The following is a 15,693-nucleotide window of genomic DNA, read 5'->3' as shown; positions in this document are numbered from 1 at the left end:
AATCAATAATTAGGGAAACCAAAAGTAGGGTTTTTAGTGTTAGGACAACTGATCATTATGTCAAACAATATTAGGGAATGTAAAGATAGGAGAATAGACTTTAGGGATTCAGATATAGATCCGCAACAACTAAACTCTGTATCTTTAGGTATTTACTAAATGAAAGTAAACAAAATCCACCCTCAAATGGCTCCTTAAGCCAGTTGAGGGTAGATGAAAATATAACACGATCAAATAATGTAGGTTAAAGTTAGGCCGTTCAGTGACTGATCCAGGCGGTTTTGTAATTGGTCGGTTAACCAATAAATGTTATAACTACCCGAAAATTTACAAATTATTTTTATTTAAATACCTATGTAGGTGCAGACTATAATCTTTAATTTAATATTTCTAGGAATTAATGACTTCCACTGTTTCAGAAGAACTAGATGAGGCAGAAGTCTTGCTGGCGTTTGAAGATTTAGAGTTGACGCTAGTCGTGCTACCATCGGCTCCAACGGAAGTCCTGCTTGACTGGTTGTCGGAAGAGCTGCCATCATCCACGCTGGCGTTCGCTGTTTCTGAAGTCTTCAGTCTTGAGGAACCGTCCGGGTTCTTCTCGATTAAAACTGACTTGTTGCTGTCAGATGCGGCTTTGTGAGCCGTCGCGGCGTTGTCTTTTATATTCCAGGATTCTGAGCTACCGTCAGCGTTATTTGAAGTGCCTTGGTTTTTGTTGTTACTGGAACTGCCGCTGCTTTCGGAAGCAGCGTCACCAGTGTTACGAATGTAAGTGTACTTTCCATCTTTTCCGATAGACTCGTATGATTGGTCGCGTGACTTCGATGCCGCGTCGCTCGCCGAAGCGTAGTCGCCGGTTGATCTCGAGCTACTTGAGCTACCATCATTGTTATTGTTGGTCATTTGGTTACGGTAGGAACCTGAGTTTCCACTTTGTTTAGAAGCTGCTGATCCGGTATCATTTGTTCTTAATACTGATTTCCCACCTTTCCCTATGGATTCATAATGTTTGTTGTGGGAGTTTGAAGCCTGTTTATCGGCTGAAGCGTTGGTGCCTTCAGAACTAGATTTACCGGAACCTTGAGGACCTTTGTAAGCGCTTTGGCCAATGTAGGTGCCTGAGTACCCGCTTTCTTTGGACGCGCCCGCTCTCTGGTCCGTACTTCTGACTGATTCTCCCGATTTTCCTACTGATTGATATTCCCGGTTATGGAAATCTGATGCCTGTTTATCTGCTGAAGCGTAGTTGCCTTCATTACTGGAGGTACCAGACCCATTTGGACCATCGTACTTGTTATTGTTATTATAGTTACCAGAATTGCGGTTTTCTGTCGACGCCCGTGCTCTTCTATCTAATGATTTGACGGATTCCCCGTTTTCCCCCACTGATTGGTACTCTTGGTTATGAGAGTCGGAAGCCTGTTTAGATATGCCAGCATTCTTTCCTCTGGAGCCCCAACGATTGTGGGACCCGTCCTTGCCTGAGCTAGTACCCTGGTCATTATGAGTACCCGAATATTGATTTTCTCGTGACGCGCTGGCTCGCTGGTCTACTGTTGTGACCGATTCTCCCTTTCTCCCTACAGATTTATATTTCTTGTCATGGGAGTCTGATGCCTGTTTATCAACAGAAGCATGTGTGCCTTTAGAATTATAGGTTCCAGATCCATATTTATTTGAGTAGGTGTTTTGGTTAACGTAATCACCAGAATTTCGAGTTTCTTTGGACGCGCCCGCTCTCTGGTCCGTACTTCTGACTAATTCTCCCGATTTTCCTACCGATTGATATTCCCGGTTATGGGAATCTGATGCTTGTTTATCTGCTGAAGCGTAGTTGCCTTCATTACTAGAGGTACCAGACCCATTTGGAGCATCGTACTTGTTGTTGTTATTGTAGTTACCAGAATTGCGGTTTTCTGTCGACGCCCGTTCCCCCGTATCTACTGATTTGACGGATTCGCCGTTTTCCCCCACTGATTGGTACTCTTGGTTGTGAGAGTCGGAAGCCTGTTTAGATATGCCAGCATTCTTTCCTCTGGAGCCCCAACTATTGTGGGACCCGTCCTTGCCTGAGCTAGTACCCTGGTCATTATGAGTACCCGAATATTGATTTTCTCGTGACGCGCTGGCTCGCTGGTCTACTGTTGTGACCGATTCTCCCTTTCTCCCTACAGATTTATATTTCTTGTCATGGGAGTCTGATGCCTGTTTATCAATAGAAGCATGTGTGCCTTTAGAATTATAGGTTCCAGATCCATATTTATTTGAGTAGGTGTTTTGGTTAATGTAATCACCAGAATTTCGAGTTTCTTTGGACGCTGCTGCTCCCTCATCTGATATTGTAACTGATTCTCTTTTATTTCCTACTAATTGATATTCTTTCTTATGGGAGTTTGACGCTGCACGGTCAGATGCCAAATCTTTAGAGTAGGTGTTGGAAGATTCATAGCCATCAGCATTAAGTTTAGTTTTCTGTTGCGAATGTGATTTCTCACTGCTATTATCCCGTGAGGCACTCGCGGCTTGCTCTTTGGCTCTGATCGAGGAATTGTGCTTATTTACTATCTTTACAACCTTGTCAATATATGCGGATACACCTTGGGAATTTCCTACTTGCTTATCAACGTGTCTATCGCTTTCGTATCCACCCTTACCGTCGACCACGGTCTTGTATCCCTTGTGAACGTCTTCGTAAGCAGATTTATCTGAAGCACTGCTTCCGTGTTCCTTCTGCACACGCGTTCCGCTCTTATCTTTTACGACTGATTTTGTATCTATCTCTGCAGATTTGCCCTCGCTTTCGCTGCGATGGTCTCCTTCTAAGCCCCAGCTGGAGTGGCCACCATGGCCGTCTGATGAAATCCCGTGGTCACCGTGGGTATACTGATGGCTGTCCTTCCTTGCAGCACTTTTAGCCGCTTCACTGGATCTAACCCAGGTTCCATCGTTTTTTGTTATCTTTAAAACCTTGTCACTGGCTGCGGATGAACCTTGGGATTTTCCTACTTGCCTTTCATGGCTTGTATCGCTTTTATATCCACCCTTGCCATCGGCCACGGTCTTGTATCGCTTGTGAGCGACGTCGTAAGCAGATTTATCTGAAGCACTGCTTCCCCTTTCCTTCTGCACACGCGTTCCTCTCTTATCTTTTACGACTATTTTTTTATCAAACTCTGCAGATTTGCCCTCGCTTTTGCTACGATGGTCTCCTTCTAAGCCCCAGCTGGAGTGGCCACCATGGCTGTCTGATGAAATCCCGTGGTCACCGTGGGTATACTGATGGCTGTCCTTCCTTGCAGCACTTTTAGCCGCTTCACTGGATCTAACCCAGGTTCCATCGTTTTTTGTTATCTTTAAAACCTTGTCACTGGCTGCGGATGAAACTTGGGATTTTCCTACTTTCCTTTCATGGCTTGTATCGCTTTTATATCCACCCTTGCCATCGGCCACGGTCTTGTATCGCTTGTGAGCGACGTCGTAAGCAGATTTATCTGAAGCACTGCTTCCCCTTTCCTTCTGCACACGCGTTCCTCTCTTATCTTTTACGACTATTTTTTTATCAAACTCTGCAGATTTGCCCTCGCTTTTGCTACGATGGTCTCCTTCTAAGCCCCAGCTGGAGTGGCCACCATGGCTGTCTGATGAAATCCCGTGGTCACCGTGGGTATACTGATGGCTGTCCTTCCTTGCAGCACTTTTAGCCGCTTCACTGGATCTAACCCAGGTTCCATCGTTTTTTGTTATCTTTAAAACCTTGTCACTGGCTGCGGATGAACCTGTGGATTTCCCTACATGCCTTTCATGGCTTGTATCGCTTTTATATCCACCCTTGCCATCGGCCACGGTCTTGTATCGCTTGTGAGCGACGTCGTAAGCAGATTTATCTGAAGCACTGCTTCCTCTTTCCTTCTGCACACGCGTTCCTCTCTTATCTTTTACGACTGATTTTTTATCAAACTCTGCAGATTTGCCCTCGCTTTTGCTACGATGGTCTCCTTCTAAGCCCCAGCTGGAGTGGCCACCATGGCTGTCTGATGAAATCCCGTGGTCACCGTGGGTATACTGATGGCTGTCCTTCCTTGCAGCACTTTTAGCCGCTTCACTGGATCTAACCCAGGTTCCATCGTTTTTTGTTATTTTCAAAACCATGTCACTGGCTGCGGATGATCCTTCTGTTTTTCCTACATGCCTTTCATGGCTTGTATCGCTTTTATATCCGCCCTTGCCATCGGCCACGGTCTTGTATCGCTTGTGAGCGACGTCGTAAGCAGATTTATCTGAAGCACTGCTTCCTCTTTCCTTCTGCACACGCGTTCCTCTCTTATCTTTTACGACTGATTTTTTATCTATCTCTGCAGATTTGCCCTCGCTTTCGCTGCGATGGTCTCCTTCTAAGCCCCAGCTGGAGTGGCCACCATGGCTGTCTGATGAAATCCCGTGGTCACCGTGGGTATACTGATGGCTGTCCTTCCTTGCAGCACTTTTAGCCGCTTCACTGGATCTAACCCAGGTTCCATCGTTTTTTGTTATCTTTAAAACCTTGTCACTGGCTGCGGATGAACCTTGGGATTTTCCTACTTTCCTTTCATGGCTTGTATCGCTTTTATATCCACCCTTGCCATCGGCCACGGTCTTGTATCGCTTGTGAGCGACGTCGTAAGCAGATTTATCTGAAGCACTGCTTCCCCTTTCCTTCTGCACACGCCTTCCTCTCTTATCTTTTACGACTATTTTTTTATCAAACTCTGCAGATTTGCCCTCGCTTTTGCTACGATGGTCTCCTTCTAAGCCCCAGCTGGAGTGGCCACCATGGCTGTCTGATGAAATCCCGTGGTCACCGTGGGTATACTGATGGCTGTCCTTCCTTGCAGCACTTTTAGCCGCTTCACTGGATCTAACCCAGGTTCCATCGTTTTTTGTTATCTTTAAAACCTTGTCACTGGCTGCGGATGAACCTGTGGATTTCCCTACATGCCTTTCATGGCTTGTATCGCTTTTATATCCACCCTTGCCATCGGCCACGGTCTTGTATCGCTTGTGAGCGACGTCGTAAGCAGATTTATCTGAAGCACTGCTTCCTCTTTCCTTCTGCACACGCGCTCCTCTCTTATCTTTTACGACTGATTTTTTATCAAACTCTGCAGATTTGCCCTCGCTTTCGCTGCGATGGTCTCCTTCTAATCCCCAGCTGGAGTGGCCACCATGGCTGTCTGATGAAATCCCGTGGTCACCGTGGGTATACTGATGGCTGTCCTTCCTTGCAGCACTTTTAGCCGCTTCACTGGATCTAACCCAGGTTCCATCGTTTTTTGTTATCTTTAAAACCTTGTCACTGGCTGCGGATGAACCTTGGGATTTTCCTACTTTCCTTTCATGGCTTGTATCGCTTTTATATCCACCCTTGCCATCGGCCACGGTCTTGTATCGCTTGTGAGCGACGTCGTAAGCAGATTTATCTGAAGCACTGCTTCCTCTTTCCTTCTGCACACGCGTTCCTCTCTTATCTTTTACGACTGATTTTTTATCAAACTCTGCAGATTTGCCCTCGCTTTCGCTGCGATGGTCTCCTTCTAATCCCCAGCTGGAGTGGCCACCATGGCTGTCTGATGAAATCCCGTGGTCACCGTGGGTATACTGATGGCTGTCCTTCCTTGCAGCACTTTTAGCCGCTTCACTGGATCTAACCCAGGTTCCATCGTTTTTTGTTATCTTTAAAACCTTGTCACTGGCTGCGGATGAACCTTGGGATTTTCCTACTTTCCTTTCATGGCTTGTATCGCTTTTATATCCACCCTTGCCATCGGCCACGGTCTTGTATCGCTTGTGAGCGACGTCGTAAGCAGATTTATCTGAAGCACTGCTTCCTCTTTCCTTCTGCACACGCGTTCCTCTCTTATCTTTTACGACTGATTTTTTATCAAACTCTGCAGATTTGCCCTCGCTTTTGCTACGATGGTCTCCTTCTAAGCCCCAGCTGGAGTGGCCACCATGGCTGTCTGATGAAATCCCGTGGTCACCGTGGGTATACTGATGGCTGTCCTTCCTTGCAGCACTTTTAGCCGCTTCACTGGATCTAACCCAGGTTCCATCGTTTTTTGTTATCTTTAAAACCTTGTCACTGGCTGCGGATGAACCTGTGGATTTCCCTACATGCCTTTCATGGCTTGTATCGCTTTTATATCCACCCTTGCCATCGGCCACGGTCTTGTATCGCTTGTGAGCGACGTCGTAAGCAGATTTATCTGAAGCACTGCTTCCTCTTTCCTTCTGCACACGCGTTCCTCTCTTATCTTTTACGACTGATTTTTTATCAAACTCTGCAGATTTGCCCTCGCTTTTGCTACGATGGTCTCCTTCTAAGCCCCAGCTGGAGTGGCCACCATGGCTGTCTGATGAAATCCCGTGGTCACCGTGGGTATACTGATGGCTGTCCTTCCTTGCAGCACTTTTAGCCGCTTCACTGGATCTAACCCAGGTTCCATCGTTTTTTGTTATCTTTAAAACCTTGTCACTGGCTGCGGATGAACCTGTGGATTTCCCTACATGCCTTTCATGGCTTGTATCGCTTTTATATCCACCCTTGCCATCGGCCACGGTCTTGTATCGCTTGTGAGCGACGTCGTAAGCAGATTTATCTGAAGCACTGCTTCCTCTTTCCTTCTGCACACGCGTTCCTCTCTTATCTTTTACGACTGATTTTTTATCAAACTCTGCAGATTTGCCCTCGCTTTCGCTGCGATGGTCTCCTTCTAATCCCCAGCTGGAGTGGCCACCATGGCTGTCTGATGAAATCCCGTGGTCACCGTGGGTATACTGATGGCTGTCCTTCCTTGCAGCACTTTTAGCCGCTTCACTGGATCTAACCCAGGTTCCATCGTTTTTTGTTATCTTTAAAACCTTGTCACTGGCTGCGGATGAACCTTGGGATTTTCCTACTTTCCTTTCATGGCTTGTATCGCTTTTATATCCACCCTTGCCATCGGCCACGGTCTTGTATCGCTTGTGAGCGACGTCGTAAGCAGATTTATCTGAAGCACTGCTTCCTCTTTCCTTCTGCACACGCGTTCCTCTCTTATCTTTTACGACTGATTTTTTATCAAACTCTGCAGATTTGCCCTCGCTTTCGCTGCGATGGTCTCCTTCTAATCCCCAGCTGGAGTGGCCACCATGGCTGTCTGATGAAATCCCGTGGTCACCGTGGGTATACTGATGGCTGTCCTTCCTTGCAGCACTTTTAGCCGCTTCACTGGATCTAACCCAGGTTCCATCGTTTTTTGTTATCTTTAAAACCTTGTCACTGGCTGCGGATGAACCTTGGGATTTTCCTACTTTCCTTTCATGGCTTGTATCGCTTTTATATCCACCCTTGCCATCGGCCACGGTCTTGTATCGCTTGTGAGCGACGTCGTAAGCAGATTTATCTGAAGCACTGCTTCCCCTTTCCTTCTGCACACGCGTTCCTCTCTTATCTTTTACGACTATTTTTTTATCAAACTCTGCAGATTTGCCCTCGCTTTTGCTACGATGGTCTCCTTCTAAGCCCCAGCTGGAGTGGCCACCATGGCTGTCTGATGAAATCCCGTGGTCGCCGTGGGTATACTGATGGCTGTCCTTCTTTGCAGCACTTTTAGCCGTTTCACTGGATCTAACCCAGGTTCCATCGTTTTTTCTTATCTTTAAAACCTTGTCACTGGCTGCGGATGAACCTTGGGATTTTCCTACTTGCCTTTCATGGCTTGTATCGCTTTTATATCCACCCTTGCCATCGGCCACGGTCTTGTATCGCTTGTGAGCGACGTCGTAAGCAGATTTATCTGAAGCACTGCTTCCCCTTTCCTTCTGCACACGCCTTCCTCTCTTATCTTTTACGACTATTTTTTTATCAAACTCTGCAGATTTGCCCTCGCTTTTGCTACGATGGTCTCCTTCTAAGCCCCAGCTGGAGTGGCCACCATGGCTGTCTGATGAAATCCCGTGGTCACCGTGGGTATACTGATGGCTGTCCTTCCTTGCAGCACTTTTAGCCGCTTCACTGGATCTAACCCAGGTTCCATCGTTTTTTGTTATCTTTAAAACCTTGTCACTGGCTGCGGATGAACCTGTGGATTTCCCTACATGCCTTTCATGGCTTGTATCGCTTTTATATCCACCCTTGCCATCGGCCACGGTCTTGTATCGCTTGTGAGCGACGTCGTAAGCAGATTTATCTGAAGCACTGCTTCCTCTTTCCTTCTGCACACGCGCTCCTCTCTTATCTTTTACGACTGATTTTTTATCAAACTCTGCAGATTTGCCCTCGCTTTCGCTGCGATGGTCTCCTTCTAATCCCCAGCTGGAGTGGCCACCATGGCTGTCTGATGAAATCCCGTGGTCACCGTGGGTATACTGATGGCTGTCCTTCCTTGCAGCACTTTTAGCCGCTTCACTGGATCTAACCCAGGTTCCATCGTTTTTTGTTATCTTTAAAACCTTGTCACTGGCTGCGGATGAACCTTGGGATTTTCCTACTTTCCTTTCATGGCTTGTATCGCTTTTATATCCACCCTTGCCATCGGCCACGGTCTTGTATCGCTTGTGAGCGACGTCGTAAGCAGATTTATCTGAAGCACTGCTTCCTCTTTCCTTCTGCACACGCGTTCCTCTCTTATCTTTTACGACTGATTTTTTATCAAACTCTGCAGATTTGCCCTCGCTTTCGCTGCGATGGTCTCCTTCTAATCCCCAGCTGGAGTGGCCACCATGGCTGTCTGATGAAATCCCGTGGTCACCGTGGGTATACTGATGGCTGTCCTTCCTTGCAGCACTTTTAGCCGCTTCACTGGATCTAACCCAGGTTCCATCGTTTTTTGTTATCTTTAAAACCTTGTCACTGGCTGCGGATGAACCTTGGGATTTTCCTACTTTCCTTTCATGGCTTGTATCGCTTTTATATCCACCCTTGCCATCGGCCACGGTCTTGTATCGCTTGTGAGCGACGTCGTAAGCAGATTTATCTGAAGCACTGCTTCCTCTTTCCTTCTGCACACGCGTTCCTCTCTTATCTTTTACGACTGATTTTTTATCAAACTCTGCAGATTTGCCCTCGCTTTTGCTACGATGGTCTCCTTCTAAGCCCCAGCTGGAGTGGCCACCATGGCTGTCTGATGAAATCCCGTGGTCACCGTGGGTATACTGATGGCTGTCCTTCCTTGCAGCACTTTTAGCCGCTTCACTGGATCTAACCCAGGTTCCATCGTTTTTTGTTATCTTTAAAACCTTGTCACTGGCTGCGGATGAACCTGTGGATTTCCCTACATGCCTTTCATGGCTTGTATCGCTTTTATATCCACCCTTGCCATCGGCCACGGTCTTGTATCGCTTGTGAGCGACGTCGTAAGCAGATTTATCTGAAGCACTGCTTCCTCTTTCCTTCTGCACACGCGTTCCTCTCTTATCTTTTACGACTGATTTTTTATCAAACTCTGCAGATTTGCCCTCGCTTTTGCTACGATGGTCTCCTTCTAAGCCCCAGCTGGAGTGGCCACCATGGCTGTCTGATGAAATCCCGTGGTCACCGTGGGTATACTGATGGCTGTCCTTCCTTGCAGCACTTTTAGCCGCTTCACTGGATCTAACCCAGGTTCCATCGTTTTTTGTTATCTTTAAAACCTTGTCACTGGCTGCGGATGAACCTGTGGATTTCCCTACATGCCTTTCATGGCTTGTATCGCTTTTATATCCACCCTTGCCATCGGCCACGGTCTTGTATCGCTTGTGAGCGACGTCGTAAGCAGATTTATCTGAAGCACTGCTTCCTCTTTCCTTCTGCACACGCGTTCCTCTCTTATCTTTTACGACTGATTTTTTATCAAACTCTGCAGATTTGCCCTCGCTTTCGCTGCGATGGTCTCCTTCTAATCCCCAGCTGGAGTGGCCACCATGGCTGTCTGATGAAATCCCGTGGTCACCGTGGGTATACTGATGGCTGTCCTTCCTTGCAGCACTTTTAGCCGCTTCACTGGATCTAACCCAGGTTCCATCGTTTTTTGTTATCTTTAAAACCTTGTCACTGGCTGCGGATGAACCTTGGGATTTTCCTACTTTCCTTTCATGGCTTGTATCGCTTTTATATCCACCCTTGCCATCGGCCACGGTCTTGTATCGCTTGTGAGCGACGTCGTAAGCAGATTTATCTGAAGCACTGCTTCCTCTTTCCTTCTGCACACGCGTTCCTCTCTTATCTTTTACGACTGATTTTTTATCAAACTCTGCAGATTTGCCCTCGCTTTCGCTGCGATGGTCTCCTTCTAATCCCCAGCTGGAGTGGCCACCATGGCTGTCTGATGAAATCCCGTGGTCACCGTGGGTATACTGATGGCTGTCCTTCCTTGCAGCACTTTTAGCCGCTTCACTGGATCTAACCCAGGTTCCATCGTTTTTTGTTATCTTTAAAACCTTGTCACTGGCTGCGGATGAACCTTGGGATTTTCCTACTTTCCTTTCATGGCTTGTATCGCTTTTATATCCACCCTTGCCATCGGCCACGGTCTTGTATCGCTTGTGAGCGACGTCGTAAGCAGATTTATCTGAAGCACTGCTTCCCCTTTCCTTCTGCACACGCGTTCCTCTCTTATCTTTTACGACTATTTTTTTATCAAACTCTGCAGATTTGCCCTCGCTTTTGCTACGATGGTCTCCTTCTAAGCCCCAGCTGGAGTGGCCACCATGGCTGTCTGATGAAATCCCGTGGTCGCCGTGGGTATACTGATGGCTGTCCTTCTTTGCAGCACTTTTAGCCGTTTCACTGGATCTAACCCAGGTTCCATCGTTTTTTCTTATCTTTAAAACCTTGTCACTGGCTGCGGATGAACCTTGGGATTTTCCTACTTGCCTTTCATGGCTTGTATCGCTTTTATATCCACCCTTGCCATCGGCCACGGTCTTGTATCGCTTGTGAGAGACGTCGTAAGCAGATTTATCTGAAGCACTGCTTCCCCTTTCCTTCTGCACACGCGTTCCTCTCTTATCTTTTACGACAATTTTTTTATCTATCTCTGCAGATTTGCCCTCGCTTTCGCTGCGATGGTCTCCGTCTAAGCCCCAGCTGGAGTGGCCACCATGGCCGTCTGATGAAATCCCGTGGTCGCCGTGGGTATACTGATGGCCTTCTTTCTCTTCAGCACTACTAAGTTTCTCATTGGATGTAACCCTGGTTCCATCTGGTCCGATTGAGGAGTAGCCTTTGTCTGACTGAGCAGACGCAAAATGACAGCTGGCTGCGTGGGTCCTGCTCGAGTGAGTGATCGTTGACCTCGGTCTGGGGAGCGGGATCAACGGGGGCAGGACCGGTGAGGCTGCAAAAATTCATTGTTCATTATTTAATTCCCTTTGAGTTCCAGGAATATAGAAGTCAGCCAAAAACTGCCTTGAGGTCTTAGTTAAGATTTAAATGGACAGCCTCTTTCGTTTGCCATTCGAAAGCTCTAGATTTGCCTGGACTTGAGGGAATGGAGTTCAAAACTCTTTTAAAGTGCGACACAAATATGTAGTGCACCTACTCGAGAAACTGAAAACGGAAAAAAATATAGATAGGTGCATACTACTTTTAAAAATACGTGTGATATCTCATTAGATTCGTCATGATGCCTAGAAAGATGTGTTCGAAGCGTGTATTATGTAGCACACTAAAAATATCAAAAGTCTTTAGATCTTTTTTGAAAGTACATATTTTTTATTTTCCTAATATCTCAAAATATTAATATTTAATACAACAGAATTAATATTACAAAAGAGGATGATATTTCCAATAAAACATTCCTTGCAGAACTGTATCTCGATTATTTATATTTTTTTATTCAACGCTCAGCACAGCCCTCCACGCCTAATTTTCGGGAAAAGCGCGCGGCACGATAAAGCGATTACGTAATATGAAATATAATTTTATTTTTTAGATTTAGTTTAAGTTTTGTAGGTTAGTTATTTAATTATGTTTTTTTAAGTATGTATATTATGTTCGTATGCACTAATAAATTAATAAAAGCTTGTAATAAAGTTTTAAAAGTATTAAATAATCATTGAAAATTAAAAAAAAAACATATGGTGTATTTAAAATATGTCAACAAATGTACTACTTGTAGATTTGTAGAAATTTATCTTAGTTATTATTTCAACAAGTTAGCAATAATTGTTAATTAACTTAGGAAGTTCGAGAAAATTTTGTTTATTAACAATTGCTTATTGGGAATATATTTGAAAATGAAATGAAAATGAAAATGAAAATGAAAAATTATTTATTTCCTTATTAAGCTTTTACAAATTGCCATCAGTGGTTGGGACTTCCTTTTAGGTGAGTGAACCTGTATCAGGGTGCCCCGCTCCTCCATAACTAAACAGTCTTGTTATTACTTATAGGAAATCTTATACATAAGCAAGTAACTTATTTTTATTTTATTTATAAACTACTTATAACTAATATATTCTATTTTATTTTATTTTTAAAGATTGTTTTAGGATTTTATGCTATTATTTAGTATTCTAAATTAACTACTAAGTTTATGATGAGGATATAACTATGAATGAATGAATGAGTGTATGTGTGTGTGTGTGTGTGTGTGTGTGTGTGTGTGTGTGTGTGTGTGTGTGTGTGTGTGTGTGTGTTTGTGTGTGTGTGTATGTGTGTGTATTTGATACATTTGATATATTATTGTATGTTTACTGTCGTAAATCTCGTTTAGGTTAATTATGTTTGGGTTAATTCTCTAACAGCTGTAATATAAACAAAAAAAAACAATTATAAATAAATAAATAAATAAATATTATAGGACATTCTTACACAGATTGACTAAGTCCCACGGTAAGCTCAAGAAGGCTTGTGTTGTGGGTACTCAGACAACGATACATATAATACACAAATACTTAAATACATAGAAAACACCCATGACTCAGGAACAAATATCTGTATCATCATACAAATAAATGCCCTTACTGCGATTCGAACCCAGTAAGGGCATTTATTTGTAATTATAAACTAAAATTAAAAACTACAATAAATCTACAACTAAAATAACTACTAAACTAAAATAACCTATAAATAAATTGCTTATTGTATTGTAATACGTGTTGAAATTAGGTCAACCCACTTCGCGAATTTCGATTGAGCTGAAATATTGCAATTTGCAATTATCATTACATTACGGTATATGATAAAACTTTTGAATGCAGTTTACCTTAGTAGTCCGCAATGTAACGTAGATTGCATGCAAGTAAGAAACATGCATAAGAATTAAATTTTCTTATGAAGGTTTTTAGAATGTTTTTAATTGGTTATCTCGGTGAAATAAACACTTACTTGGAAATGCACCAACAGCCACGAAAACCTGAAAAAAAAACTTTTTTATTTAATTATAAGTTTATTTATGTTTCTTTATTTTATTAGATTTAGTTTTGACAGTTTATATTTATTCATATTATAATTATTTTATGCTGTGATCTGCGGGGTAGGTAACGAGATAGGTACTTTATAATAATTGAAAATTAGACAGTATTTCGGGATTTTTTAGGGTTCCGTAGGTACCTCAAAAGGAAAAAAACGGAACCCTTATAGGATCACTCGTGCGTCTGTCGGTCTGTCCGTCTGTCACAGCCTATTTTCTCCGAAACTACTGAACCAATTAAGTTGAAATTTGGTACACATATGTAAGTTTGTGACCCAAAGACGGACATGTAACGTAAATAAGTGAATTTTAAACATGGGGGCCACTTTTGGGGGGTAAATGAGAAAATCAAAAAATTAAGTTTTTCAAACTATATCGTGTTACATATCAAATGAAAGAGCTCAATGTGAGAATCTCAAACATATTTTTTTTTAGAATAAACAGTTTAGAAGTAATTCAAGAAAATAGGCAAAAAATGACCATTCCCCCCCCCCTCTATCTCCGAAACTACTGGGTCTAAAATTTTGAAAAAAATACATACAATAGGTCTTTACCTATAGATGACAGGAAAACCTATTAGAAATATGTAGTCAAGCGTGAGTCGGACCAATTACTTAGTTTTTGATCCGACCCCTACGGGTTTTTTAAAGGCAATTACTCGCGTTTCACATATATATAAAAAATATATTGTTAAAAATTTAGTAATGTACGGAACCCTTGGAACGCGAGTCCGACTCGCACTTGGCCGGTTTTTTTTGAGTTAAGCGTCTGCGACGTTTGAGGTTAATATTTTTTTAAGTTTAGGTTCTAAGTCAATTTTATCATGATTAGAGCACTTTTTCCGACGGACATACCGTTTTCGAACTACAAGCAAAAAACTGAAAAATCAAATTAAATCATTTATTTACATACAATATATATACAGGGGTACAACTAAACGAAATTAATAACTAACTAACTAAAATCAAATATTTTTCCACACCTAGAATCGAGCTAACTCGCATTACACGAATTTAGAACCAAATGAAGGTAGGTTGATGTTATCCAGCTTGCTGGAAATTACTTAATTCCTGAAAATGATGATTAATTATGACTTTTGGACAAATTCGGCAAAAAAATGTGTGTAATTATAGTCCGATTTTAGGGTTCCGTACCCAAAGGGTAAAACGGGAACCTATTATACTAAGACTCCGCTGTCCGTCCGTCCGTCCGTCTGTCACCAGGCTGTATCTCACGAACCGTGAGAGAGTTGAAATTTTCACAGATGATGTATTTCTGTTGCCGCTATAACAACAAATTACTAAAAACAGAATAAAATAAAGATTTAAGTGGGGCTCCCATACAACAAACGTGATTTTTGACCGAAGTTAAGCAACGTCGGGCGGGGTCAGTACTTGGATGGGTAACCGATTTTTTTTCCTTTTTTTGCATTATGGTACGGAACCCTTCGTGCGCGAGCCCGATTCGCACTTGCCCGGTTTTTATTAGCATTAGAAAGAACTTCGCAGAAGTAAGCTTATGGTTCCAAATCCGGCACTTTTAGCGGCACTTTATGTATTGACCATGCTACATTAGATAATTAATAATTATTTAACAAATAACGAGCCTGATAATAACTGCACGCTTGCTTCTGTGGAGTTCTTTCTAATGCTAATAAAAACGAACTGTTGTAGGCTCGAAATACCCGAGTTTCAAAACGGAGATACACATAATAATAATTTCAGCCTATATACGTCCCACTGCTGGGCTCGGCACAGGCCTCTCATGCGCGAGAGGGCTTGGGCTATAGTCCCCACGAACCCCATGTGGATTGGGGATTCTATAAATATATAGATTAGTAAAATGAAAACTTACCACAGCCAATAAAGCCACCTCAGCCTTCATTTTGTGGACTGGAGTGCACCTTGTGGCCCTTACAATAGCTTTTTATACTAAATATAACAATGCAATTTACAGACAATAACAAGCATAAGTACCTATAAAACGAAATCTAATAAATGATAGCAAATAATATAATTCAATCCAAGTCAACAGGTTTCTTTGCAATGTCTGTTAAACACATTTTCTTTTGTAAGTTGTTGTTCTGAACAATTATGATTTATATTGTGTCTGACTTTATAGCTTTTTATAAATCTATTTAATTAATAAATGGTGATTACTTATAAGTCTAAACCTAAATTACTTAGCCTGAGGCATTGTTCCCAGGACACTTGCCGCGTTCCCCCTCTGTATAATGTTACACTATTAGGCTGACTCGTCATCATCTCAGCCTATATACGTC

The 15,693-nt window shown here is 43.2% G+C and overlaps 1 protein-coding gene across 1 annotated transcript; it reads right to left on the bottom strand.

Moving 5' to 3' along the window:
• Positions 1 to 390: 390 nt before the first annotated feature.
• On the bottom strand, positions 391 to 15,296 carry LOC134677349 (filaggrin-like). The gene is made up of 3 exons (XM_063535784.1): positions 15,267 to 15,296; positions 13,328 to 13,355; positions 391 to 11,333 (listed from the first exon to the last, which is right to left on the bottom strand). Exons 1-3 carry the CDS (start codon positions 15,294 to 15,296, stop codon positions 391 to 393), a joined length of 11,001 nt encoding a protein of 3,666 aa, XP_063391854.1.
• Between the last annotated feature and the right edge of the window lie 397 nt (positions 15,297 to 15,693).

This window comes from Cydia fagiglandana, chromosome 26, assembly GCF_963556715.1.
Source record: "Cydia fagiglandana chromosome 26, ilCydFagi1.1, whole genome shotgun sequence".
In the NCBI taxonomy this organism is placed as follows: Eukaryota; Metazoa; Arthropoda; class Insecta; order Lepidoptera; family Tortricidae; genus Cydia; species Cydia fagiglandana.
The sequence above is the reverse complement of the archived record's forward strand: the minus strand, read 5'-3'. Positions and strand labels throughout refer to the sequence as shown.

Excerpts from the sequence above, each read along its gene's own strand:
- LOC134677349 (XM_063535784.1), bottom strand. The coding sequence starts at position 15,296 with ATGAAGGCTGAGGTGGCTTTATTGGCTGTG. Across the intron at positions 13,356-15,266 it reads AGGTGGCTTTATTGGCTGTG|GTTTTCGTGGCTGTTGGTGC; the intron begins GTAAGTTTTCAT and ends TTTTTTTTTCAG. Across the intron at positions 11,334-13,327 it reads GGCTGTTGGTGCATTTCCAA|CCTCACCGGTCCTGCCCCCG; the intron begins GTAAGTGTTTAT and ends GAATTTTTGCAG.